This window comes from Mobula hypostoma, chromosome X1 (genome assembly GCF_963921235.1).
Source record: "Mobula hypostoma chromosome X1, sMobHyp1.1, whole genome shotgun sequence".
Classification (NCBI taxonomy): domain Eukaryota; kingdom Metazoa; phylum Chordata; class Chondrichthyes; order Myliobatiformes; family Myliobatidae; genus Mobula; species Mobula hypostoma.
In genome coordinates, this window is record NC_086128.1 from 11,282,334 (window position 1) to 11,310,013 (window position 27,680).

The 27,680-nt window shown below is 42.7% G+C and overlaps 1 protein-coding gene across 1 annotated transcript; it reads right to left on the bottom strand.

Annotated features, from left to right (window-relative positions):
- Window positions 1-1,687: 1,687 nt before the first annotated feature.
- rnf113a (ring finger protein 113A) lies at window positions 1,688-26,058 on the bottom strand. Its single transcript, XM_063037284.1, has 10 exons — window positions 25,944-26,058; window positions 23,215-23,294; window positions 15,999-16,091; window positions 14,551-14,658; window positions 12,876-12,985; window positions 8,033-8,139; window positions 7,255-7,344; window positions 6,006-6,099; window positions 5,774-5,880; window positions 1,688-1,842 (listed from the first exon to the last, which is right to left on the bottom strand). The coding sequence occupies exons 1-10, from the start codon at window positions 26,038-26,040 to the stop codon at window positions 1,757-1,759; spliced, it is 972 nt and encodes a 323-aa protein (XP_062893354.1). The 5' UTR covers window positions 26,041-26,058; the 3' UTR covers window positions 1,688-1,756.
- Window positions 26,059-27,680: the final 1,622 nt, after the last annotated feature.

A 27,680-nucleotide genomic window follows, 5' to 3' on the forward strand; every position in this document is an offset into this window, starting at 1 on the left:
AGGGGTCACGGGGTATGGAGGGAAGGCTGGGTTCTGAGTTGGATGATCAGCCATGATCATAATAAATGGCGGTGCAGGCTCGAAGGGCCGAATGGCCTACTCCTGCACCTATTTTCTATGTTTCTATGTTTCTATTCCATCATCCAAATCATTGACACATAATGTAAGAAACAGTACCAACACAGACCTCTGTGGAACACCACTAGTCACTGGCAGCCAGTCAGAAAACACTTCCTTTATTCCCACTATTTGATCTCTGCCAATCAGCCACACTTGATCCATGCTAGAATCTTTTCTGTAATACCATGGGCACATAGCTTGTTATGCAGCCACATGTGGCACCTTGTCAAAGGTCTTCTGAAAATCTAAGTGCATCTCAACCGATTCTCCTTTGTCTATCCTGCTTACTATTTCTTCAAAGACTTCCAACAGATTTGTCAGGCAAGTTTCCCTTGAGGAATCCACACTGACTACGGCCTATTTTATCATGTGCCTCCACGTACCCTGAGGCTGCATCCTTAATAATTGACTCCAACATCTTCCCAACCACTGAGGTCGGACTAACTGGCCTATAGTTTCCTTTCTTCTGCCTCTCTCCCTCCTTGAAGAGTGCAGTGCCTTCTGCAATTTTCCAGTCTCCTGGAACCATTCCAGAATCTAGAGATTCTTGAAAGATCATTACTAATGCCTCCACAATCTCTTCAGCTACCTCTTTCGGAACCCTGGTCCAGGAGGCTGATACACCTTCAGGCCTTTCAGTTTGTCAACAACGTTCTCTCTAGTAATGGTAGCTTCACACACTTCATGACCCCCGACACCTGGAACTTCCACCTTACTGCTAGTGTCTTCCACAGTGAAGACTGACACAAAATACTTATTCAGTTCATCCATTATTTCATTGTCCCCATTAATACCTCTCCAGCAGTCTCATCTCCACTCTTGTCACTCTTTTACACTTTATGTATCTGAAATATCTCGATCCAGTAAGCTGACTCATCTCCACCCAACAATTGGTGTTATTAGTGAGTTTGTATATGGCATTGGAGCTGTGATGAGGCGCACAGTCATGTGTATAGAGAATAGAGCAGGGGACAAAAACACAGACAGACGGGAAGGAGGGGTAGCAAAGGTAGCTGTGGGAGTTGGTCAGGTTATAGTCGATGTCAGTAGATAACATGTTTCCTGAGATGGAGACAGATCAAGAAAGGAGATGTGTCAGAGAAGGACCAAGTGAATTTGAGGGCAGGGTGGAAGTCATTTAAAAGGCAATCGGACAGGTACATGGATAGGAAAGGTTTAGGGCACAGGTTCCCAACCCTTTTTATGCCATGGACCCCTTCCATTAACCAACAGGTCTATAGACTCCAGTGTGGGAACCTCTGATTTAGGGGAATATGGGCCAGATATGTGCAAATTGGACTAGTTCAGGTAGGCATCTTGGTTGGCATGGACCAGTTGGGCTGAAGAGCCTGTTTCTGTGCCGGAACTTCATGATTGAGAAGCTGATCTGAGCCAACAGTCTGGGAGCACCTTCTTTGCAGGACTCCTGTTAACAAAACAAGAGGTGATCATCTTGCTCAGCTCTTCCCACAGCTCTTGTTGAGTCTAAATGCACTAAAACGGTTTTAAAAATGTACTTAGTGATGGTTAAGACTAATTGCAGAAATTAAAGAACTAACAACTACAAGGAAACACACAAATTTATTTTGAAAACAAGTTTATTTTGCTAAAACAAAAGTGAGAGTGGGCAAGAATATCACCCTGTCTGCTCCAGTTCCCCTGCTGCATCCAATGGATCTGACTGGTTCTCTGCTTTGTGCTTATTTATCTTTGCCATAAGCTCTGAAATAGAGAATAACAATGCATGAAACACTCCCAAATCATCATTGCAAGTCTATCACCACAAGAAATGATGGAAGCATTGGATCTGATCCTCCAATCATCAGGATTACACAGTTAGTTACACAGCACAGCAACAAGCCTTTCGGCACAACTGGTCCCATGTTGACTAAGATGGCTTCCTGAGCTAGTCCTATTGTCTGTGTTAGACCCACGTCCCTCCACAGCAGGGGTTCCCAATCTTTTTTATGCCATGGACTCCTACCATTAACCAAGGGGTCCGTGGACCCAAGTTGGGAACCCCTGCTCTAAACCTTATCTGTCCAAATCTTTTAAACTATTGTACCTGTCTCTACACCTTCCTCTGGCAGCTTGTTCTAGATACCCACCATGTGAAAAACTTACCCCTCTCACTTTAAACCTATGCCTTCTAGTTTTAGACTCTCCTACTCTGTGGAAAAGACTGATCATCCACCTTTTCAATTCCTGCCATGATTATAAAAACCTCTGTAAGTCACCCCTCAGCCCCCTTTGCTCCATGGAAAACAGTCCCAGTCATTCCCTCCACCATCTTATACCATCTCCTCTGTCTTTCCACCCACATAAAGGGCCTCGTCAAAATGGCGACTATCCATTACTCTCCACAAATGCTGCCTGACCCACGGAGTTCCTCCAGCACCTTGTTTGTTGCTGCAGATTCAGCACCACTGTCTGTATATGGCCACTGGAAGTTCTGTACTGTGAACTTCCTTTATGAGGACTTAATAATACCAGTGGTGCAGAGACATCAAGGCTGAACTTCGAGATGGCTGGTCCTGAGTTTGAAACCAGCCAGGTCCCAACCTGGGCAGCAGAAGAAAGGCCTGGCAATCTACTTCTGTATCTTGCCACAAAAACCCTATGGAGAATGACAATATCCATGACATGACAGCATTCAACAACAACAGTGATACTTCAAAATTTCTTGAGAAGGTAGATTTTTTAAGCCTCCTCTTCTCATAGTCATAGTCATACTTTATTGATCCTGAGGGAAAATGGTTTTCGTTACAGTTGCACCTTAAATAGTGATAAAACCATAAATAATTAAATAGTAATATGAAAATTATGCCAGGAAATAAGTCCAGGACCAGCCTATTGGCTCAGGGTGTCTAACTCTCCAAGGGAGGAGTTGTAAAGTTTGATGGCCACAGGCAGGAATGACTTCCTGTGACGCTCTGTGCTGCATCTCGGTGGAATGAGTCTCTGGCTGAATGTACTCCTGTGCCCACTCAGTACATTATGTAGTGGATGGGAGACATTGTCCAAGATGGCATGCAACTTGGACAGCATCCTCTTTTCAGACACCACTGTCAGAGAGTCCAGTTCCATCCCCACAACATCGCTGGCCTTACAAATGAGTTTGTTGATTCTGTTGGTGTCTGCTACCCTCAGCCTGCTGCCCCAGCACACAACAGCAAACATGATCACACTGGCCTTCTGTTTCTGATACAAATTCCTCAAACTGTTCTGGCCAATAAGTCAGGACAAAAAACCTTTATAAACTCCACTCAACAACTGTGCCATATCTGCATATTATGGAACAACAGCTTGGCTTGCAACTGTCTCATCCAACTTAAGGCCAATAATAGGGACAGTGATGTGTACTCATGTTCTGGTGAACTTTCCCTACCGTTCCTGGCTCACTATGCCTGCCATTCAGTGTCCTATACTGACAACTGCAAAACAACATCACCATACAAGCAACTCAAAGACCTGTGTTAACAATCCCGAGACATTTAAATATCACCAAGAGCTTCTTGGTGAATTCAGCTTTTAAGTTCTTGGAAGTAAAGAGCTTGTAGCAATAAGCAAGTGACCATGTTGCTCGTGATGACAACCTGCCTGCCTCGCCAACTGCTTCTACATGCACCTCCGGTCTCACATCAACATAGGTGACTTAATTGGTCTCTCATGGGATCTAGGTATTCAACTGATGTACTTGAGCAACCAGGTACATTGAAAAAACACTAAAGAGATAGAGAAATTGCACAGAAAGTTCTTTTCGAAGTATGAGCGTGGATTTACATGCCTTATGCCACCTTTAAATAGGAAAGCAACTGACATTAGAATATTAGAAAGTTTTTGATAAGAACAGGCCATTTGGCCCAACAAAGCTTGCCAAATTCCTGTTCACATAGTGTGTTGAAATAACTATCGAGTTCAGACTTGAGAGTCGCTAAGGTACTGCTCTCAACTGGGCAGTTTGTTTCATGTGTCCACAACTCGCTGTGTAAAGAAACACTTCCTGACGTTGGTCTGAAATCTCCTTTTAACCAGTCCCCACCTGTGGCCCCATGTCCCCATTGATTTTAAGTAGCAGCTGGCATCCATCTTACTTATACCCTTAGTGATTTTGAACACTTCTATCAAGTCTCCTCTCATTCTACATCTGCTTAGGCTAATAAGATTTAACTCCTTCAATCTTTCTTCATAGCTCATACTTTGAAGACCTGGAATGAGTCTAGTCACCCTTCTCTGAACTCCCTCATACAACATGGAGACCAAAATCGTACACAGTACTCAGGGTGTGGCCTCACTCCACTGAGCGCATTTATATAGCCTTCCTAATCACTTCCCTAATCCTTCCTAATCACTTCTGTGCATTGTCTAGATGTTGATAGTGATGAGTCTACTAGAATGCCCAAATCCTTCTCATACAGTGTACTTTCTAACTCAAGACCCTCCATTGTATATTTATAATGTCACAAAAACAAGGGAGCTGGTTGTAGACTACAGGAGGAATGGAGAAAGGCTAATTCCTATTGACATCAATGGATCTGAGGTTGAGAGGGTAAACAGCTTTAAATTCCTCAGCATCCACATCACCGAGGACCTCAAATGGTCTGTACACATCAGCTGTGTGGTGAAAAAGGCACAACAGCGCCTCTTTCACCTCAGACAGTTGAGGAAGTTTGTTATGGGAACCCAAATCCTAAGAACTTTCTACAGGGGCACAATTGAGAGCATCCTGACTGGCTGCATCACTGCCTGGTATGAGAGCTGTACTTCCCTCAATCGCAGGACTCTGCAGAGAGTGGTGCGGACAACCCAGTGCATCGGTAGATGTGAACTTCCCATGATTCAGGGCATTTACAGAGACAGGTGTGTAAAAAGGGCCCAAATGATCACTGGGGACCCAAGTCATCCCAACCACAAACTGTTCCAGCTGCTACCATCCGGGAAATGGTACCATAGCATAAAAGCCAGGACCAACAGGCTCCGGGACAGCTTCCTCCCCAGGCCATCAGACTGATTAATTCACGCTGACACAACTGTATTTCTCTGTTATATTGACTGTCCTGTTGTACATATTTATTATAAATTACTATAAATTGCACATTTAGACAGAGACATAATGTAAAGATTTTTACTCATGTATATGAAGGATGCAAATAATAAAGTCAATTCATTTCAATTGATATTTCTAATTCCTATACATAATACTTACATTAAATTTCATCCGCATTTATCTGCCCACATCAAAATTTTGTTTAAATTTAGCTATTGGTTCTGCTGCCTATTATCAGCCCGGCCCCCTAATTCTGTATCATCAGCAAACTTTACTAGTTTATTTGTTATGTGCTTATCCAAATCATTTATGTAAATTAAAAACAGCAGTGGCCCCAAAACCAATCCCTATAGAACCCCACTTTTAACATCTTCTGGGTGTGAATAGGATCCGTTCACCAAAACTCGTTTGTTCTTGAGCCAATTCTGCACCCATTTGTGCACCTTACCCTGAATTCCTACCTGCTGTAATTTGATTGTTAACCTCTTGTGTGGTACCTTGTCAAAAGCGTTCTGAACATCCAAGTAAATGATATCAACTGGTCTATTGTTATCTTAAATTTTAGTTACCTACATTCTATGAGTTCTGAGGAGGCAAGGCACGTACCTTTGGCTGGATTGAAAACCCCATTGGTCTGCTCATTACACACATAACAGCGTTTAGATTTACGGTAATGCTGCAAGGCACAACTTTCACAGAAATAGTGCTTACACCTGTGGAAGAAAATGCAACTGGTTAAATATCAGGGAGATGCAAAGTTTTTTTTGTATAACAATCACCAAATTTCTGGATAAATAAAGTGAAGAACTTGTGGCCTTTATTTGACAAACCAACTCACTTTGTCATCACTGGGTTGGTAAAGGAAGACCGGCAGATAAAACATTTAAAGGGCATGTCTTCATCATCGCTGCTCACTTCATAGTTCTCATCATCTGCAAGTGAAAGCACACAAATGTGAGAAGCTACCCAATTCTGTTGAAATTCACCTAGAAATGTTGAAATGTGCTATGATTAATTGGGAGTGGGACATTCCCAAACATAGCATCAGCTACTTAACCAGTCTGTTGAAGTGACGTTTGATTTTGATCGACTCTTTAATTAACCAAGAGCTACTTTCCTATCAACCTGACATACAGGAGCCTGAAGACACATGCACAACGTTTCAGGAACAGCTACTTCCTCTTTGCCATCTGATTTCTGAATGGACAATAAACCCATGAATACTATCTCACTATTTTTCCCATTTCTCATTTTGCACTACTAATATAACAAATAATACATGCACATCTACTGTATAGTTTTATTATATATTGCAATATCCTGCTGTCACAAAACAACAAATTTCACAACATATGTCAGTGATGTTAAACCTGATTCTGATTGACTATTAGAATTAAGACCGCTACAAGAAAAATTGGGTATATTTGACAAAAATCAATCAACTCAGACAACAGGAATTCTGCAGATGCTGGAAATTCAAGCAACACACATCAAAGTTGCTGGTGAATGCAGCAGGCCAGGCAGCATCTGTAGGAAGAGGTGCAGTCGACATTTCAGGCCGAGACTCTTCGTCAGGACTCAGAATCAGGTTTATTCTTATGAATATTGACAGATTTGCCTAATCTTGAACCCAAACCCAAGATTGGTTTTATGATTTTTGAAGAGGGTAAATCTGTTGTTCTGTCATGCATTTATGTATCACCATGTAGTTCTCCTTCGTTCAGTTCACAGAGGCAAATACTCATGAGCGGATATGATGTTGTGATTACAAAGACATGGTTGTAGGATGGACAGGGTCGGAAAAAGAACATCCATGGGTTTTCAGTGTCCAAGGACAGGCTAAAAGGGCAAGGAGATGGAATAATCTTGCTAGTAAAAAAGAAGGAACCAATATGACTGTGGGTTCTGAGATTGCCTTATCTAAAACTAAAGCGCACAGCTCCTAAGGGCAAGAGGTTTAGAGGGGATGCAAGGACTTTCTCATTCTGAGGAGGGTTGGAATCTGGAATACACTGCCTGAGGGAATGTTGGAGTCAGAAATCCTCACAATTATCAGATATAATTGAGCTCACCATTACAACACTCACCATTTATATTGTAACGGCCTTCATCCAGCTCCCGTTCTATCTGCCAGCCATGCTTATAGTCTGAGCGGTCATGTAGAAACTTACAGCTGTCTGCAAGGAGAAGAAAATCCTATTGAAGGCTGAGAATCAGAGTAAACCCTGCAAATACTGTATACATCTGGAATATTAAGCCCAACTTTCCTCTCTCCACTGACCTTGCTGGATTTGCTAGGCATCTTCCACAGCTTTGACATTTTCTCTCTACCTTCATTAATCTATCAACTAGATGGCTTAATTGACAGCCATGGCAACCCTGTACCCATCCTACCAGTGACATTTTGTTGTCCTCTTAGACCACTCCTCAATCTTGTAGTATTTTGATTTTCAGACTAAAGAGTTGTCTTCTGTCTCTTTCTTTTCCATTTTGTTTTCTGCTCTCCTCGATGCTAAACTAAGAAGTCAGATGTGTCTTCTTCACTCCCAGGTTCTTGTCCGGACATGCAGATGTCAGATTTGGTTCCAGGTGCATCAAACTTATGATTAATCCTTAATCAATTCCCTATACGTGGTAATACCAGAACTTTTGAAGAATTTAACTCTCCCTGAAAATGAGTCCCACTGTACCAAAATAAAGATTGGTCACAATCAGCTGAGGCAGCATAGAGTAAGGATCAAAGCCTTAGTTCAGGGGTAGGGACAAAATGATGGAGGAGTGTGGAGAACTGTGGGAACATCTGCAAATCACCAGCCCCACACATCCATCTCTGACCAAATGGAACACAAGAAAAGATAAACTTGCCTCCAAACCCGCAGAAGCCAGTCTCTTTGTAATCCTTACAGATGTCAGGCTGGTAATCCCACCGTACTGTTGCTCGGAGATTTTCATGTGCTCGGATTGGCCCTTTCCTGACACACAATAAGCACAGTGTTGACACCAATGATGGCAGCCCCATTGTCAAAACGCAGACAGCATCAGGAATGGCTTAACCAGGGTCAGTCTGGGTTGCAAACTAAGCATTAGCCTAGGCCAGGAGGACAGGATTAGGGAAGAGCAATCACCAGGCAGAGCAAAGTGGCAGGTGTAGCGATTATTAGGAAGCAAGGTGACTTTGCCACGGGTGATCCCCAAAACATTCACTGCCAGTGAGGAACAGTCAGAAATGGTAACTGGATTTTTAAACAACTGAAGAATGAACCCGTTGGATTAGAAACTTAATCAAAATCTAAACACATACTCTGTTCCAAGGAGAACAAATATAGCTTCTCCAGTCTATTCACACAAGTAAAAACTCATAACGCAAATCCTATCAGTAAATCCCCTCCGCACCCTCTTCAAAGCCTTCACACCTTCCCTAAAGTGTGACATCCAGACTGGGCACATCACTCCAAGTTTTGGCTAGACTAGTCTTTTATGAATTACATCACGATCTCCATGGTTGTTGTTTTTTTTGTGAAGTCCAGAATCCCTCTTTTTCTTAAACCTGCCCCGGTAGTTTCAACATAGCTCAGCACCTTTCCATCCCTGTACACTTTTTAGAACTATATGCTCCAGTTTCTTGTCCTGCTCACCTGCTCTATGAAAATATAATTGTAGTTATCAGCATTATATTTGACTTGCCATCCAGGTGCCCCTGGATACATCCGCATATCTCCCTCAGATATCTATCATCTCAACTTTCCTCCTTACAGTTCACTGTACCTCTGAGCTTTGTGCCTTCAGCAAATTTGGAAATTGTGCTTATACACTCAAGTCCAAATTATTAATGCATACAAAGGGAAGCCTTAGTCAGAGTACTGATCTTTGGGGATTGTCACTGTACACTCACCTCGAGGCTGAAAATGACTCTGTTTTTACTACTCTGCTTCCTGTCACTCACTCAATTTTCTATCCGATACACTATAGTACTTTTAATTCTAATGCCTTCAATTATTTCAAAAATGATGATGTAGCTTCCTCAACAAAAACCTCTATGAAGCTACTTGAAGTCCCAAAAGATTCCTGATTTTAACACCATTATCTAAATGACCACAAGTGTCTGCAGATCAAGCTTTGCTGGGTCTCGCTGAAGTCCAGATAAAGGACCAAGGATGTACCCTCCTGCCTCATGTTTGTCCCTCAACCAATATTTTAAAAAAGGATCACCTCCAAATTATTGCCTTTGTTAGGACTTTTGTTGTGTGCAATTCTTAGAGAGTGAAGGTTTAACAAAGATACAGTTGGACACAGATTAACTGGAAAATTGGGCACAGCAGTGTCAGATGGAAATATGAGGTAATGCAATTTGCAAGGTCAAATTTTGGTAAGACACAAGAACATACGAAACATAAGAAATGGGAGCAGAAGTAGGCCATCTGGTCCATCAAGCCTGCTCCACTATTCAATAAGATCATGGCTGATCTGTCCATGGACTATAGGACCATAAGATACAGGAGCAGAAGTAGGCCATTCAACCCATTGAGTCTGCTCCACCATTCAATCATGGGCTGATCCAATTCTTCCAGTCATCCCCACTCCCCTGCTTTCTCCCCATACACTTTGATGCCCTGGCTAATCAAGAACCTTTCTATCTCTGCCTTAAATGCACCCAATGACTTGGCCTCCACAGCCGCTCGTGGCAACAAATTCCACAGATTTACCGCCCTTTGACTAAAGTAATTTCTCCGCATCTAAATGTTCTAAATGGACATCCTTCAATCCTGAAGTCGTGCCCTCTTGTCCTGGACTCCCCTACCATGGGAAATAACTTTGCCATATCTAATCTGTTCAGGACTTTTAACATTCAGAATGTTTCTATGAAATCCCCCCTCATTCTCCTGAACTCCAGGGAATACAGCCCAAGAGCTGCCAGATGTTCCTCATACAGTAACCCTTTCATTCCTGGAATCATTCTCGTGAATCTTCTCTGAACCCTCTCCAATGTCAGTATATCCTTTCTAAAATAAGGAGCCCAGAACTGCACACAATACTCCAAGTGTGGTCTCACAAGTGCCTTATAGAGCCTCAACACCACATCCCTGCTCTTATATTCTATACCTTTAGAAATGAATGCCAACATTGCATTTGCCTTCTTCACAACCGACTCAACCTGGAGGTTAACTTTTAGGGTATCCTGCAAAAGGACTCCCAAGTCCCTTTGCATCTGTGCATTTTGAATTCTCTCCCCATCTAAATAATAGTCTGCCTGTTTACTTCTTCCACCAAAGTGCATGACCATACACTTTCCAACATTGTATTTCATTTGCCACTTCTTTGCCCATTCCCCTGAACTATCTAAGTCTCTCTGTTTCCTCAACACTACCCGCTCCTCCACCTATCTTTGTATCATCCACAAATTTAGCCACAAATCCATTAATCCCATAGTCCAGATTATTGACATACATCGTAAAAAACAGCGGTCCCAATACCGACCCCTGTGGAACTCCACTGGTAACTGGCAGCCAGCCAGAATAGGATCCCTTTATTCCCACTCTCTGTTTTCTGCCGATCAGCCGATGCTCCACCCATACTGGTAACTCCCCAGTAATTCCATGGGCTCTTATCTTGCTAAGCAGCCTCATGTGTGGCACCTTGTCAAAGGCCTTCTGAAAATCCAAGCACACCACATCTACTGCATCTCCTTTGTCTACCCTGCTTGTAATTTCCTCAAAAAATTGCAGTAGGTTAGTCAGGCAGGATTTTCCTTTCAGGAAACCATGCTGGCTTTGGCCTATCTTGTCACATGCGTCCAGGTACTCCGTAATCTCATCCCTAACAATTGATTCCAACAACTTCCCAACCACTGATGTCAGGCTAACAGGTCTATAGTTTCCTTTCTGCTGCCTCCCACCCTTCTTAAATAGCGGAGTAACATTTACAACTTTCTAGTCATCCGGTACAATGCCAGAATCTATTGATTCTTGAAAGATCATCGTTAATGCCTCTGCAATCTCTCCAGCTACTTCCTTCAGAACCCAAGGGTGCATTCCATCAGGTCCAGGAGATTTATCCACCCTCAGACCATTATGCTTCCTGAGCACCTTCTCAGTCGTAATTTTCACTGCACAAACTTCACTTCCCTGACACTCTTGAATGTCTGGTATACTACAGATGTTTTCCACTGTGAAGACTGATGCAAAATATGCATTCAGTTCCTCTGCCATCTCTGCGTCTCTCATTACAATATCTCCAGTGTCATTTTCTATTGGTCCTGTATCTACCCTTGACTCTCTTTTACTCTTTATATACTTAAAAAAGCTTTTAGTACCTTCTTTGATATTAGTTGCCAGTTTCCTGTCATAATTCATCTTTTCCTTCCAAATGACCTTTTTAGTTTCCTTCTGCAAATTTTTAAAAGCTTCCCAATCCTCTATCTTCTCACTAGCTTTGGCTTCCTTGTATGCCCTCTCTTTTGCTTTTACTTTGGCTCTGACTTCACTTGTCAGCCACAATAGTGTCTTCCTTCCATTCGAAAATTTCTTATTTGGAATATACATGGCTTGCACTTCCCTCATTTTTCACAGAAACTCCAGCCATTGCTGCTCTGCTGGCCTTCCTGCTAGTGTCCCTTTCCAGTCAACTTTGGCCAGTTCCCCTAAAACGCCATTGTAATTTCCTTTATTCCACTGAAATACTGACACATTGGAATTTAGTTTCTCCTTCTTAAATTTCAAAATGAATTTGATCATATTGTGATCACTGTTCCCTAAGGGTTCCTTAACCTTAAGCTCACCTCCCTATCTCATCTCCATCCACCTGCCTTTCCCCATAACTCTTAATTCCCCTACTATTCAAAAATCTAACCAACCTTGTCTTAAATATATGAGGGGCATTTATGGGATAGATAGCCAGGGTACTTTCCTAGACTAAAACTAGAGGACACTGGTTTAATATGAGAGGGAAGTAATTTAAAGAGGATCTGAAGGTAATTTTTTCCACATAGAAGGTGAATATCTAGAATGAGAAGTAGTAGATGCAGATACAATGATGTTTAAAAGGCCTTTGAAGAGGTACTTGGATAGGAAAGGAGTGGAAAGTTCTGGGCCCAAAGCAGATATAGAATTATTGAAGACAGCCATCACAATTTGCATGGACAAGGTTTGCAAAAAGGGTCTATTCCTGTGCTGTACAATTCTATAATTCTTCAAAAACTTTGGAATCCCAGGAAGGATTGGAGGACATCAATAAGCTAGACGGAAAAGATCAACAAGGATGCTGCAGGGACTGGAAGGCATGAATTATAAGGAGGGACTGGGACTGTTTTCCCTGGAGCAAAGGAGGCTGATGGGTGACCTTATAGAGGTTTGTAAAAACATGAGGCACGTAGAGAGAGCGAATGGTCAGTCTTCTTCCTAGGAGTCTAAGACTAGAGAGCACAGATTTAAAGTGAAAGGGGAAAGATGTAGAAGGGATCTGAAGGGCAACTTTTAAAAAAAAAACACAGAACATGGTGACATGGTGGGTATATGTTCCAACTTGCCAGAAGAAGATATAGAGGTGTAAATGATTACAATGTTTAAAATACATTTGGCCAGGTACATGGATAGAAAAGGCCTAGAGGGATATGAGCAAAACACAGACAAATGGGACTAGGATTTTGTCAGCATTGATGGACAGTTTTCATGCTGTATAACTCAATGAATCTAAGAGCTGCTGTTTCACTTACCTTACCATTCCTGAAGATGCATTTGCCATGGGTGTGTCCTTGGGTTTGATATATTTAATGTAATTGTTTATACCTCGATAGATTTTCTCATCATCTTTCCCTTTCAGTTCCTGCAAATACAAACAACGCTTCCCTATTCACACTTGATGCAGAAGAAATGGTAATAGTGAAAAAACTGCACCTTTGATTTAAAAACTCATGATGCAATCTATGCAGAACTTTAGAGCACTTCTTGGACTGGAGAAGGATTCACAGGTGGGTCTCATTACTAAACTACACAATGTATCTAATACAATTCAGCTATACACCAGGTCCACAATCCTCACTGGAGAAAGGAGAGCAAACACGCCCAAGGTTGGGTCAGTGTTGTTATCTATTTTTCTCTATTTGCTTATATTTTCCCATCAGTGCAATACTCAGTTCTCCACTAGCTTCCACCCATCTTTTTTTACCCATGTTCCCTTTCTTCCTTCACTTCTTAGGTAGTCCCTTGAGTCCTAAAGGAATTGCTTGCTCCAGTTTCCTAGGGTATGTGGTAACTGACAGGGCCAGTATATGAACTTCACCGTGATACCACAATGTACTCTATCCTGCTTACAGAGCACCCTGTATTTACTACATTAAGCTTTTTCTCTTTGCCCTGACTTTCTGACAACTGTTCTCATGGCTTCTCTCTGCTCTAGCATAGCTCACCAACTGCGCTAACTGGTGGAGATCTCTCCACCCAACCTGTCAGCCCTCACATAACCTTAAATACCACAATGAGATCCACTCTTATTTTCTAAGCTGCAGATCAAGCAGGTAAGAAATAGAGTTCGTCTCAGCAGCAGGCTACTTTACTTTGTTTTATTTTATTGAGATTATCAGGAATGCAGTAAATGATATGTTTAGTGAGCTGGTCCCTAAGCAGATGCAGAAAGAGAGATGAGTGACCCATAGGAGGGGTAGTCAGGACAGGCAGGTAGCACAGGAGAGTCCCAAGTGGTTAGTCCCTTCAATAACAAGTATACCCCCCTCTTCCCACGGCACTGAGACTGTGCCAGGTGCTGTGCTTTGTGTCAGCGAGCTTCATGGCAATTTCCCCTGCTAAGATGATGAACTGAGACTGAGGTTTTGGGCCTCTCAAGGTTGTATAATTTATACATTCTTTGATAATAAATGTACTTAAATCTCTTGAACCTTGAATTCCCTGCTGGGTATTGTTGGGGGAAATGACCTCCCAGGGAGAACAGTAGCAGCAGCAACAGCCCAGTGAGTGCTACTGTACAGAAGGGAGAAAAAGAAAAGTTGGGAGAGCAGTAATAGCAGAAATTCTATTGTAAGAGGTCAGAAAGATGTTTCTGTGGCTGCAAAAGAGTCTCCAGGTTGGTACGTTGCCTCTCTGGTGTTGGGTAGGACAGGACTACTTCCCTCAGTAAAGTGAGCTTAGGGCCAAAGTAATTGCTAAAAGGACTGGAGGTGAGGTGAGATGAGGTCATAGATTTTAACTACTCAGTGTGTGTGTGTGTGTGTGTGGATGGATCGCATGCACTTGTGAACATAGTTAGGTTCTAGACAATCTGCTCCTTGTATGGCTCTTGAACATAAGTTGCTTTTTAAATTCTGTTTATCTGATCGCTCCCAAATTATGAAAGAGAGAGGACTAAAGGAGCAGTATAGTGACAATAGAGCTCACCTCTTGGATCTTCTGGCTTCGTTCGAAGATAGCTTGCATATCTTTATCTTTCTCGGTATCCAACTGATAGACAGCAGTTGCACCCATGTCTTCTGGCCCCACAGGTTTCTAGGAAGCAACAACTGTACATTTACTGCAAATAAGACTTCCAAAAAGGTCATATCACAACTAAAGTACAGCATACAGGGTGGCACAGACACTGCATCATGCTTCCAGAGACCTGGGTTCAGCTCTAAATTTGTGCACATTCCCGAGAGGCAACACACATTCTCCCCAAGAATGAACAAGTTTTCCTGGGTTTCTCCAGTTACCTCTCACATCCCAACAGCATAATGGTTAATAGGTTAATCGGCTGGCCACTGTAAATTGTCTCTAGTGTCTAGGTGAATGGTAAAATATGGGGGACACTGATGAGAATGTGGGGATACCTTACACTGGTAGAATGTCCACTGAGCAAAGGAGAGGATGAGAAGAGACTTGACAAGACCATAAGATATAGCAGCAGAATTAGGCCATTTGCCCCATTGACTCTACCCCACCATTTTATCATGGCTGATCCATTTTTCTTCTCAGCCCCAATCTCCTACCTTCTCCCTGTATCCCTTCATGCCCACTTCGCCTCTACATCTTGTGCCCCCAGGTCTTAGACACTCCCACCATGGGAAACATCCTCTCCACATCCACTCTATCAAGGCCTTTCACCATTTGATAGGTTTCAATTAGGTCACCCCCTTACTCTTCTGAATTCCAGTGAATACAGGAAGATGATTAAGAGGATTAGATAGAGTGGACAACCTTTTTCAGAGGATGGTAATGCTTAAAACAAAAGGATATACCGTTAAGATGACTGGGGAAATATAGGAACTGTCAGATATAGTCTTTATTTTATACATGGAGAATGGTGGGCATATAGAATGGACTGCCAGGGTGATGTTAGAGGCGGATCCATGAGGGACATTTAAGATGCTCTTAGGCACATGGATGAAAAAAAAACGGAGAGTTACCTGGGCAAGAAAGATTAGATTGCTCTTGGAATAGGTTAAAAGGATGACACATTATGGGCCAAAAGGCCTGTACTGTACTGTTCTAAGTTCTATGTCACCTCCAAGCACCCGATATGAGAGAGGGGGCTGGACTGCAACTTCAAGGGGCAGTGAGTGTCAGCAAATTATTTCCCTGCAGGGAGACAATAATGACTGCCCCAATCCAAGCTCCCTTCAACGTTTCTCAGGAGTACTCTCCTCTGAACAGTGATCAGAGTTAAGAACCTGTCAAATTTGCTGCTCCCAATTCCACAACAAAATGCAAGCTTGGAGACCTCAAGTTGGCAGCATTCTAAAATTCTGATGACACACTGAAGAACTCTGCAGCTTTAAGTATCTAGTGACCATCCAGACACCAGAGCTGCCAACGATCTGTGTCGTGTAGAACTTGATGTGGATCCTTACCGCTGATCGCGTGGATTTGTAGGAGACAGTGATTGCCTCTGGTCCATCGCTGTCAGTGTCACTACACTGCTCCCTTGGTTTTGTTTTTGCAGTCTGGAAATGAGCAGATAAGCAGAATTTAAAAAACAGCCACTTGGGTCCAAAAATATCGGCTGGAGAATTGCTGAACAATCACAAGTCAGTGACCAAGCTTGACACAAACAATATTCTCCACATCTATTGCAGAGACCCATCAAAATATATCTACTGGATTACCCACGACCCCTCCCGACAGCATAGAAATATAGAAAACCTACAGCACAATACAGGCTCTTTGGCCCACAAAGTTGTGCCCTACCTTAGAAATTACCTAGGGTTACCCATAACCCTCTATTTTTCTAAGCTCCATGTACCTATCTGAAAGTCTCTTCAAAGACCCTATCGTATCTGCCTCCACCACCGTTGCCGGCAGCCCATTCCATGCACTCACCACTCTGCGTAAAAAACTTACTCCTGACATCTCCTCTGTACCTACTCCCAAGCACCTTAAAACTGTGCCCTCTTGTGACAGCCATTTCAGCCCTGGGAAAAAGCCTTTGACTATCCACACGATCAATGCCTCTCATCATCTTAATACACCTCTATCAGGTCACCTCTCATCCTCCATCACTCCAAAGAGAAAAGGCCGAGTTCACTCAACCTATTCTCATAAGGCATGCTCCCCAATCCAGGCAACATCCTTGTAAATCTCCTCTGCACCCTTTCTATAGTTTCCACATCCTTCCTGTAGTGAGGCGACCAGAAATGAGCACAGTACTTCACGTGGGGTCTGACCAGGGTCCTATATAGCTGCAACATTACATCTCGGCTCCTAAATTCAATTCCACAATTGATGAAGGCCAATACACTGTATGCCTTCTTAACCAGAGGCAACCTGCGCAGCTGCTTTGAGCGTCCTATGGACTCGGACCCCAAGATCCTGCTGATCCTCCACACTGCCAAGAGTCTTACCATTAATACTATATTCTGCCATCATATTTGACCTACCAAAATGAACCACTTCACACTTACCTGGGTTGAACCCCATCTGCCACTTCTCAGCCCAGTTTTGCATCCTATCAATGTCCCGCTGTAACCTCGGACAGCCATCCACACTATCCACAACACCCCCAACCTTTGTGTCATCAGCAAACTTACTAACCCATCCCTCCACTTCCTCATCCAAGTCATTTATAAAAATCACAAAGAGTAGGGATCCCAGAACAGATCCCTGAGGCACACCACTGGTCACCAACCTCCATGCAGAATATGATTCATCTACACCCACTCTTTGCCTTCTATGGCCAAGCCAGTTCTGGATCCACAAAGCAATGTCCCTGTGGATCTCATGCCTCCTCACTTTCTCAATAAGCCTTACATGGGGTACCTTGTCAAATGCCTTGCAGAAATTCATATACACTACATCCACTGCTCTATCTTCATCAATGTGTTTAGTCACATCCTCAAAAAATTCAATCAGGCTCATAAGGCACAACCTGCCCTTGACAAAGCCATGCTGACTATTCCTAATCATATTATACCTCTCCAAATGTTCATAAATCCTGCCTCTCAGGATCTTCTTCATCAACTTACCAATCACTGAAGAAAGACTCACCGGTCTATAATTTCCTGGGCTACCTCTACTCCCTTTCTTGAATAAGGGAACAACATCTGCAACCCTCCAATCCTCCGGAACCTCTCCTGTCCCCATTGATAATGCAAAGATCATCACCAGAGGCTCAGCAATCTCCTCCCTCGCCTCCCACAGTAGCCCGAGGTACATCTCATCCAGTCCCGGCGACTTATCCAACGATGCTTTCCAAAAGCTCCAGCACATCCTCTTTCTTAATATCTACATACTCAAGCGTTTCAGTCTGCTGCAAGTCATCACTACAATTGCCAAGATCCTTTTCCATAGTGAATACTGAAATATTCAGCAAGTACCTCTGCTATTTCCTCTGGTTCCATACACACTTTCCCCACTGTCACACTTGATAGGTCCTATTCTCTTACGTCTTATCCTCTTGCCCTTCACATACTTGTAGAATGTCTTGGCGTTTTCCTTAATCCTGCACATAAAGGCCTTCTCATGGCCCCTTCTGGCTCTCCTAATTTCCTTCTGAAGCTCCTTTCTGTTAGCCTTATAATCTTCTAGATCTCTAACATTACATAGCTCCCTGAACCTTTTGTAAGCTTTTCCTTTCTTCTTGACTAGAATTACTACAGCCTTTGTACACCACGGTTCCTGTACCCTACCATAACTTCCCTGTCTCATTGGAACGTACCTATGCAGAACTCCATGCAAATACCCCCTGAACATTTGCCACATTTCTTCCATACCTTTCCCTGAGAACATCTGTTCCCAATTTAAGCTTCCAAGTTCCTGCCTGATAGCCTCATAAGTCCCCTTACCCCAATTAAACACTTTTCTAACTTGTCTGTTCCTATCTCTCTCCAATGCTATGGTAAAGGAGATAGAATTATGATCACTATCTCCAAAATGCTCTCCCACTGAGAGATCTGACAACTGACCAGGTTCATTTCCCAATACCAAATCAAGTACAGTCTCTCCTTTGTAGGCTTATCTACATATTGTGTCAAGAAACCTTCCTGAACACACCTAACAAACTCCACCCCATCTAAACCCCTTGCTCCAGGGAGATGCCAATCGATATTTGGGAAATTAAAATCTCCCACCACGACAACCGTTATTATGACACCTTTGCAGAATCTGTTTCCCTATCTGCTCCTCGATATCCCTGTTACTATTGGGCGGCCTATAAAAAACACCCAGTAGAGTTATTGACCCCTTCCTGTTCCTAACCTCCGCCCACAGTGACTCTGTAGACAATCCCTCCATGACATCCACCTTTTCTGCAACTGTGACACTATCGTCTGATCAACAGTGCCACGCCCCCACCTCTTTTGCCTCCCTCCCTGTCCTTTCTGAAACATCTAAAACCCAGCACTTGAAGTAACCATTCCTGTCCCTGAGACATCCAAGTCTCTGTAATGGCCACCACATCATAGCTCCAAGTACTGATCCATGCTCTAAGTTCATCTGCTTTGTTCACAATGTTCCTTGCATTAAAATTGACACATCTCAAACCATCGGTATGAGCGTATCCCTTCTCTATCACCTGCCTATCCTCCCTCTTGCATTGTCTCCAAGCTTTCTCTATTGATTCCGTCAATCTGTGGTGTCACACAAGCTATTCTCCTACTCCTACTATTTGGGCTAGTTGGATAGTTTGTGAACTATTGCGCTCAACACAAAAAGAGGAACTGCCAAATGCTCATGTTTTGGTACAGCAGAGGAATGAGGTAATAAGCAAAGGAATGAATCTTTATTGGACATCAGTATAGGTATCAAATTCTAGTAAGGACATTAAGCCTTGGAAAGAGAGAGGAAGTTTTCAGAATGTGCAAAATACATGGAGGGACCACAGAAATCAGAATTGCTTGCATAGGACCAAGAGATGTCCAGAATTGTGAGGAGCTTTGTTAATAAAGGGTCTTACCAACAGTGCAACCAGAGACAGGTTATTCTGTCCCTTGCCCTCCTCTGGCAATTTAATGAGATCAAAGCTGATCTTTTACCTTAATATCTCTTTCTAGCACTAACCCTTGATTCTTTCTGTCAATTTATCTGCTTTGAATATTCTCATCAACCAGGCCTTCAAACCTTCTTGGGTAGAGAAGTACAAAGATTTATTACCTCCCGGATGAAGAAATTTCTCCAAACACTGTCATAAATGGCTGACCCTAATGCTGAAAGTATGGTCCCTGGTTCCAGTCTTCCCAGTCAGAGGATCATCCTCCCAGTAATCTACCCTACAGTAGATGGCAGGACTCTTAAAAGCTGTGATACACAGAGGGATCACCAGTTTCCCCCGGGATCAATAAAGTATGACTATGACTATCACAGGCTGAAATAAAGCTATGTAAGGAAACAACTAGATATAGATCATTTGGAAAATTGGGTGGAGTGGTTACAGATGGAATTTAATCCAGACAAGTGTAAAGTAATGCATTTTGGGATGTCAAATACCAACGGGACAAACACAGAAAATGGTAATGTCTTCAGAAGTGTTGGTTTATAAAGGGATCCTGGGGTGCAAGTCATAGGTCCCTAAAAATGACAAAACAGGTACATAGAGTGGTGAAGAAGGCATTCAAGTAATAGAGGCAGTATTTGCATGCCCGTCTTCATTAGCCGCTTAATTTCTCCTCCTTCCTGACCCTTATGTTTAGCCAGTGATCCTACAACTAGATCTACATCCACCCTATCAAATGTCCTCAGGAGCTTACACGCCTGTCCGACTTTTTCTCAGAAGACAACTTACCTTTTCTTCTGCATGAATCTTGAAAAGTTGGCAGGCAAATGGAGCAATTCGATAAGATGGCAAATAGCATAATATGCCTTTGTAGCAAAGTTTTGTTTCCCTTACCCACAAAAGGATCTAGTGGCACTGGAGGTGCCAATGGAGATTTACTAGGCTATTTACTGAGATGAGAACTTATCCTGTCAAGTGGTTGGGACTGCATTCTTTGGAGTTTAGAGGAATGAGGGGTGACCTTCTTGAATCATCCTCAGAATCCTAAGGGGACATTGACAGTGTTTTTACTGGTGGGAGTCTTGAATGGGGGGGGGGGAATACACAGCTGTTTCATAAGGGGCTGGTCATTTACAACTCAGGTATATAGAGCTTATTTCTCACAGAGGGTGATGAAAATCTGGAATTCTCTACCCCAGAGAGTTGTAGACACTAATTCACTTAAAGTGGAGATAGATAATTTTGTTTTAAAATCAGCCAAATGAGGGCTTTGGGAGTCTGGTACAGAGGAAGAGTTCAGCAGAATCACTTTATTGTTGGTATGTGAACCATACCAGAATTGGTGCTAAGCATAAAACATAGGACAATACCACAACAGACTAGCAACCAACAATTCACAAGACAATAGTGCAAACAGCAATGAGCAATCAACAATCAATGTGAGCAGAACTCAAACATCAATAATCAAACTTAAATAAATGTGAACATACAAACAGACTCAATAATTTTTAACAGAACAAGGAGAGCAGAAAAGGGCATTTAACAGATGATGTGCAGGGACAGTTAGAGTATTACACCTGAGTGAGTTTTGTTGAGAAGCTGGATAGCGACAGGAAAGAAACTTCGGAGATGATGTGTAGCCCTGGTGGTGATGGACTTGAGGTGTCTCCCTGATAGCAATTTGGTGAATCAGACTCCTCAATACGCAGACCCTGGACTGACACCAACCTACTGTACCCTCTACTGTGCCTACTATCTTGTTTATTATTATTATTTATTGTAGTGGCTGCACTGTTTTGTGCACTTTATGCAGTCCTGGATAGGTCTGTAGTCTAGTGTAGTTTTTTGTGTTTTTTCTTACATAGTTCAGTGTAGTTTTTGTATTGTTTCATGTAGCACCATGGTCCTGGAAAACGTTGTCTTGGTTTTACTATATTCTGTACCAGCAGTTATGGTTGAAATGACAATAAAAAGTGACTTGACTTGACTTGAATAGGTGACTGCGAGTGTGAGTGGAGTCAGCAGTAATTTTTTTCAGCTCTTTTCTTCGCTCGAGCAATGACCAGGTCTTTCAATGTCGGTAGCTGACAGCCAATGATCTTCTCTGCTGAGTGGACCACTCACTATAACCTGGTCTTGGAGACGGAGGAAGCGGCAGGAAACTAAACAGTGATAGAGGTGGTCACAACACTCTCAGGCCTGGATATCTCAGCCACGATCAGATTTAATGGTGGGGTAGACTGGAGGGGCTGTGTGGTCTACCCCTGCTCTTACTTCCTTGCATTCTTATGCCTGGTCATCATCAGTCCAGTAAACCATCACTGAACTACATCAGTACTCCAGATGTGGTATCACCAACTTGTTGAATAAATGAAGCACAATCTCACTACTCATATTCAGTACCCCTAGCAAAAAATATAGTACGTTAGCTTTCCCCGATTACTTACTATACCTGCACAGTAGCCTTTTGTGAATCATGTACCAGGACATATAGATTTCTTGGCATCTCAAAGCTTTTCCATCTCTCACCATTCAGATAATATTTTTTTTTGAAATTCTGCCAGAATGCTCAATGTCACATTTCCTTATACAGCAGATTCTGGTTAATTGGGGCAGTTATTTGGGACAACTATTAAAGAATAAAAAAAATTTGGGACATTATGCCACTTAATTGGGGCAGGAGACTGTTGCCGAACAGTTTGCAGCTAGCATCAGTCACGTATGCTTATGTGGCCATTGGAGACTACACCATGCTTAGTGAACAGTTTTTAAATAACATCAGTTGTGTGTGCTTTTGTTAGCCAAGTGGGCCAACAGACACTGATTCAAAAATTAATTAAGATTTGGAGGACACAATCATCTAAAGTATTGTATCAAAACAGCAAGGTGGGAAATATTAAAATGAGGAAAGTGATGAAGATGAACTTGAGCCAGTGACCACACAGGATTCCAGGAATTTTATTGTTGGATTACAACACTACTTCATACAGGAAGGCTATGAAGGCAGTACATTAACCGCATTAGGTGTCTGCGCTGATTGTTTATCAAAAGAACATGGCAGTGCACACTGGATGAATTCCTTTGTCGATAACTATTAGGAACTGATGCAGTTTTATAGTACTGCAGTAGCATTGGCAGTACTCTAATTTTTTCTGTACTTCATTTAGATACAGTTTGCTACTCAGTTAAATCGTAGTGTCCTATTTTATATACCTTTTTGACTATTTCCATGAAATTTCAGCTAATTGGGCCAAAATGTACTTAGAAACATAGAAAACCTACAGCACAATATAGGCCCTTCTGCCCACAAAGCTGTGCCGAACATGTCCCTACCTTAGAAATTACCTCAGGTTACCCACAGCCCTCTATTTTTCTAAGCTCCATGTACCTATCCAGGAGTCTCTTAAAAGACCCTATCGTTTCTGCCTCCACCACCGTCACCGGCAGTCTATTCCACACACTCACCACTCTCTGTGTAAAAAACCTACCCTTGACATCTCCTCTGAACCTACTTCCAAGCACCTAAGACTATGCCCTCTCGTGTTCCAATGTGTCCCAATTTCCCAGAATCCACTGTATTTATATGGCAACTTACTTTCCTATCAATCTGAGTTTTTCAATCAATCAGACTCAGCACTCACCTTTTGAATCATGGGATTTGGCATAGTCTTTCTTTTTTCCCTCCGTACCACAGTGTTTCCATCATCATCTCCACTGCTATCTGTGAAACAGAGGGGCAGTGAAACACTCAGTACGGCAATGCTCATAGCAGGAGGTGAACCCAGTCTTGACAAAAATCCTGAGTTTTACTCAGTACAAGAGTAACTCTTCAGGATCCAGAACATTCTGAAGACCAACGCCTCCAGATTCTAATCAGACCCATCAATATTATGTATTCATTGGGGGTCTCACAGAAACAGGCCTTTGGCTCATCCCGTCCATACTGAACATTAAGTACCTGTTTACACTAATTCCAACATTAGCAATTGGTCTGCAGCCTTCATTGCTATGGCAATTTAAATGCTCACCTAGATAGAACATTATAGCACTGGACAGAGCATTCAACCCACAGTGCTGTGTTAATCATGATAACAATTTGTTTATGCAATTTAGAAAAAGCAAAGGGAAGCAAAATCCCTAAAATAGAACCCAGTGAAAACCCTTGTACGGATTTACATTCAAGATTTACCCAATGTGGACTTCAAATTATGTCCATGTCCCACGTCCAAAATTTTAAATATCGAATATTAATTGCCCAATAGTAAAATCTAAAGTTCGGCAGTGCCAGACCACCCTCCTTTTTAGACTTCTGTAAATATTTTTTTACCTAACCTAGGATTTTTGTTCTGCCATATATGAAGAAATTTTAGAATCAACATTATCAAAAAAGGATTTCCGAATAAAGATTGGCACCGCTTGAAATAAATATAAGAATTTAGGTTAAATAATCATCTTGATAGCATTAATCCGACCTATCAATGATAGAGACATTGGTGACCATTTAGTAAACAGATGTTTAATCTGATCAATTAAAAATTAGCCTTAAATAAATCCTTATGCTTCTTTGTAATTTTAACCCCTAAATAAGTAAAATAGTCGGTAACCAATCTAAGTGGTAGACATCCATAAATTGGAACCTGCATATTTAGCGGAAAAAGTTCACTCTTATTAAGGTTCAATTTATAACCAGAAAAATTACTAAACTGAGCCAACAAGGATAAAACTGCAGGAATGGATTCCTCAGGATTAGAAATATATAATAACAAATCATCTGCATATAGTGATAACTTATGTATCTCATTCCCACGGGTAATACCAAGAATATTAGGTGAATCTCAAATAGCAATTGCTAAAGGTTCTAGAGCAATATCAAATAATAATGGACTAAGAAGACATCCCTGCCTAGTACCCCGAAATAATTGAAAAAAGGGAGATCTTTGATTATTAGTAAAAACCAAAGCTACAAGGGTATGATATATCAATTTAATTCAAGATATAAATATCGAGCTAAAATTAAATTTCTCAAGCACACTAAATAAATATGGCTATTCAACTCTGTCAAAAGCTTTCTCAGCGTCTAATGAAATGACACATTCTGGAGTTCTAAGTGAAGAAGTATAAACAATATTCATTAATCTCCTAATATTGAAAGATGAATAACGATATTTAATAAATCCAGTTTGGTCCACAGAAATAATTTGAGGCAATACCTTCTCTAACCTAGTTGCTAATATTTTAGAAAAAAATCTTAGAATCTACATTCAACAGGGATATCGGTCTATATGATGCACATTCAGTAGGATAACAATTTATACTAAATGTCCTCCTGTGTATCCATTGCCTTATTCATATGGCCATTTTAAACTATACAAAACTTTGTTTCCACTACTACCCCAGTAACTTTTCCAGGCACCTGCCACTCTGAGTCATTCTCCCTTATCTGTAATCTCCGCTTTTTTAAACCAGTCTCTAGCACATCTAAAACAATGAAATTTAGGAACGTTGAGCTGCCAGCCCTGTCCCTCACATAACCAGGTCTCTGTATTGCTGTGCTTCTTATCCCCTACCACTCTAAAATCCCCTGAGCAGCACTAGCAAATCTCCCACCGAGGATATTAATTCCTCTCCAGTTCGAGTGCAAATCATCTTTTTGATATAGGTCCCACCTGTCCAGGCAGAGAGCTAATGACCCATAAAACTGTAGGCCATCTTCCTAAATCAGCACCAGGTATTGAACTGCCCTTCTTAAATTTAAGTCTCTGTCTCTACCACCCCCTTAAGTAGTGTATTTTGGATTCCAACCACCCTCTAGGTTAAAAAAAAATCTTCCTTAATCCCTCTCGAATTGTTCTGCCCCTTCTCTTAAATTTATAGTTAGAAGCAAGACTTCTATCAGGTCAACCTCAGCCTCTCATGCTTCAAGAAAAACAAATCCCAACTTGTCCAATCTCCCTTCATAACTGAAACGCTGCATCCCAGGCAACATTGTGGTGAGTCTCCTTTGCACCCCACCAGTGCAGTCACATCTTACTCTACTGTTGTGACTAGAACTGTGCGATGTGTTATAAAATTGTTCCACATCCTCCCTGCTCTTACATTCTACGGCCTGGTTTATGAAGGCAACAATCTCAAGTCTCCTCCCGCTGTTTCAAGACCCCTGGGCTTGTCAACTGAGACCCCGTACCCCTGAACCCAGGTTGACCACCCCCCGCCCCGTTCCCCAGAGCCCAGGAGGGTGCAACTCCCCTCTCCCAGAGAACCCTGGACCATCCCTCCTGTCACAGGATATCACCGCACGGTTATCACTGAAAGCTGAGGGAGTCGCAACCTCAGCGTCTGAAGGGGTCAGGGAAAGAACATGGATCATTACCTTTCTCATCACCGGACACTCTCCGTTTCCTCCCAGCGAACCGCTTCCCGGACTTTTTAAACACAAACCCACAGACCGGAGCTCCCGATTCCGCCATCTTGTCCTCAGCTCGGCGCGCTGGGTGAGTGCGAAAACATCGAGAGCAGCGACGCCCAGCGGCGGAGGGAGGCAGTACCTGCAGGAAACGTGTGGGAGGAGAGTTGGGGTGGGTGGCGAGTGTTTGGGCTCGGGGACGGGGGACATAATGAGGGTTTGGGGTCAGATGGGAGGTGTTGAGCGTGGGAAAGTGCATGGAGGGAGGGAGAGATAGGGGATGGGATGAGAAGGTTGGGTTGAGGGGAGAGTGATGGGCAGCGAGGGGGGTAGATCCAGACATGGGTTAACAGCCACTGAAAGCTGGTGAGGGATATACACAATTGGAGCCTCTTAGCCACTGTGGATCAATACGACCATGCCCACTCTGATAGCACTGTCACCTCCTTTTTCCTGTAACCCTTGACAACCTTCCACAATAAGAATCCATTCATCTCTCCTATTCTTTTTTGAAGACAAGAGTTCTAAAGACCCACAATTCTCTGAGAGAAAATACCTCATCCCTATGATGGGAAACCACTTATTCTGAAACTGAACACAGGAAAATAGGAGCATTGCCCCTTGAAGCTGACCAGTGAATTCAGTATGATCACGGCTGATCTATAAGGACCTCAACTTCTCTCGTGTTAATTCTGCATAACCCTTGATTCTCTAATCTTTCAAATATTTATCTATCTCCACATTAAGTATATCTAATGATTCTGACCTTCACCACACTCAGGGACAGAGAGTTCCAGAGATTCATCACCTTCTGAGAGAAGTTTCTACACACCTTTATTTTAAATAACTGGAGCTATCCCCTTTACCCATGATCGGCAAGTCCTGGGGTGAAGTCTGAAGTTGGAAGCCCAATGTTGGTGAGTCTGAGAATCCATGGACAAGGAATGGAGTCCTGGAGGTGGTCTGTCCTGGGTTGGAGAGCTCTTTGTGTCTCTGTGTGTTTGAGGGGGGGAGGGGGGGAAAGGGACTTGTGCTGTTGTTTTTAAATGCAAACAACAGGAATTCTGCAGATGCTGGAAATTCAAGCAACATACATCAAAGTTGCTGGTGAACGCAGCAGGCCAAGCAGCATCTATAGGAAGAGGCGCAGTCGACGTTTCAGGCCGAGACCCTTCGTCAGGACGGGTCTCGGCCTGAAACATCGACTGCGCCTCTTCCTATAGATGCTGCTTGGCCTGCTGCGTTCACCAGCAACTTTGATGTATTGTGCTGTTGTTGACCAGTTTGGTTTTTGCTGTTTGTGTTGTTCTGCCGAGCATTGTGGGCATGCTATGTTGGCGCTGGAATGTGTGGCAACACTTGCAGGCTGCCCCCAGCAGATCATCAGACTGTGTTGGTTGTTAACTCAAACGAAGCATTTCACTGTAAATAAATGAATCTGAATCTGAACCCTCCCCCCACCTAGCTCTAGCTTCCTCCCTTCTTTTGTCTGCCTCTGTCTACCCATCTCTGTCTCCCAACTCCACCACTCCATTATCTGATTCACCTTTCTCAGTCCACCTCTAGTGCCTGTCTCACCCTCCCCCTTTGCTCTTTATACTTGCTACCTCCTCTCTCCACTCTATGTCCTGATGCAGGGTCTTGACCCAAAATGTTGATAATTCCTCACCCCCGCCCTTCACACACACACAGATGCTGTGAACC

Bases quoted from the DNA above. Each gene is read 5' to 3' on its own strand.
- rnf113a (XM_063037284.1), bottom strand. From the start codon at position 26,040: ATGGCGGAATCGGGAGCTCCGGTCTGTGGGTTTGTGTTTAAAAAGTCC. The intron at 12,986-14,550 runs GTGAGCTCTATT...TTGTATTTGCAG, and splicing joins GAAGCCAGAAGATCCAAGAG to GAACTGAAAGGGAAAGATGA. The intron at 5,881-6,005 runs GTGAGTTGGTTT...TTTCTTCCACAG, and splicing joins ACCAACCCAGTGATGACAAA to GTGTAAGCACTATTTCTGTG.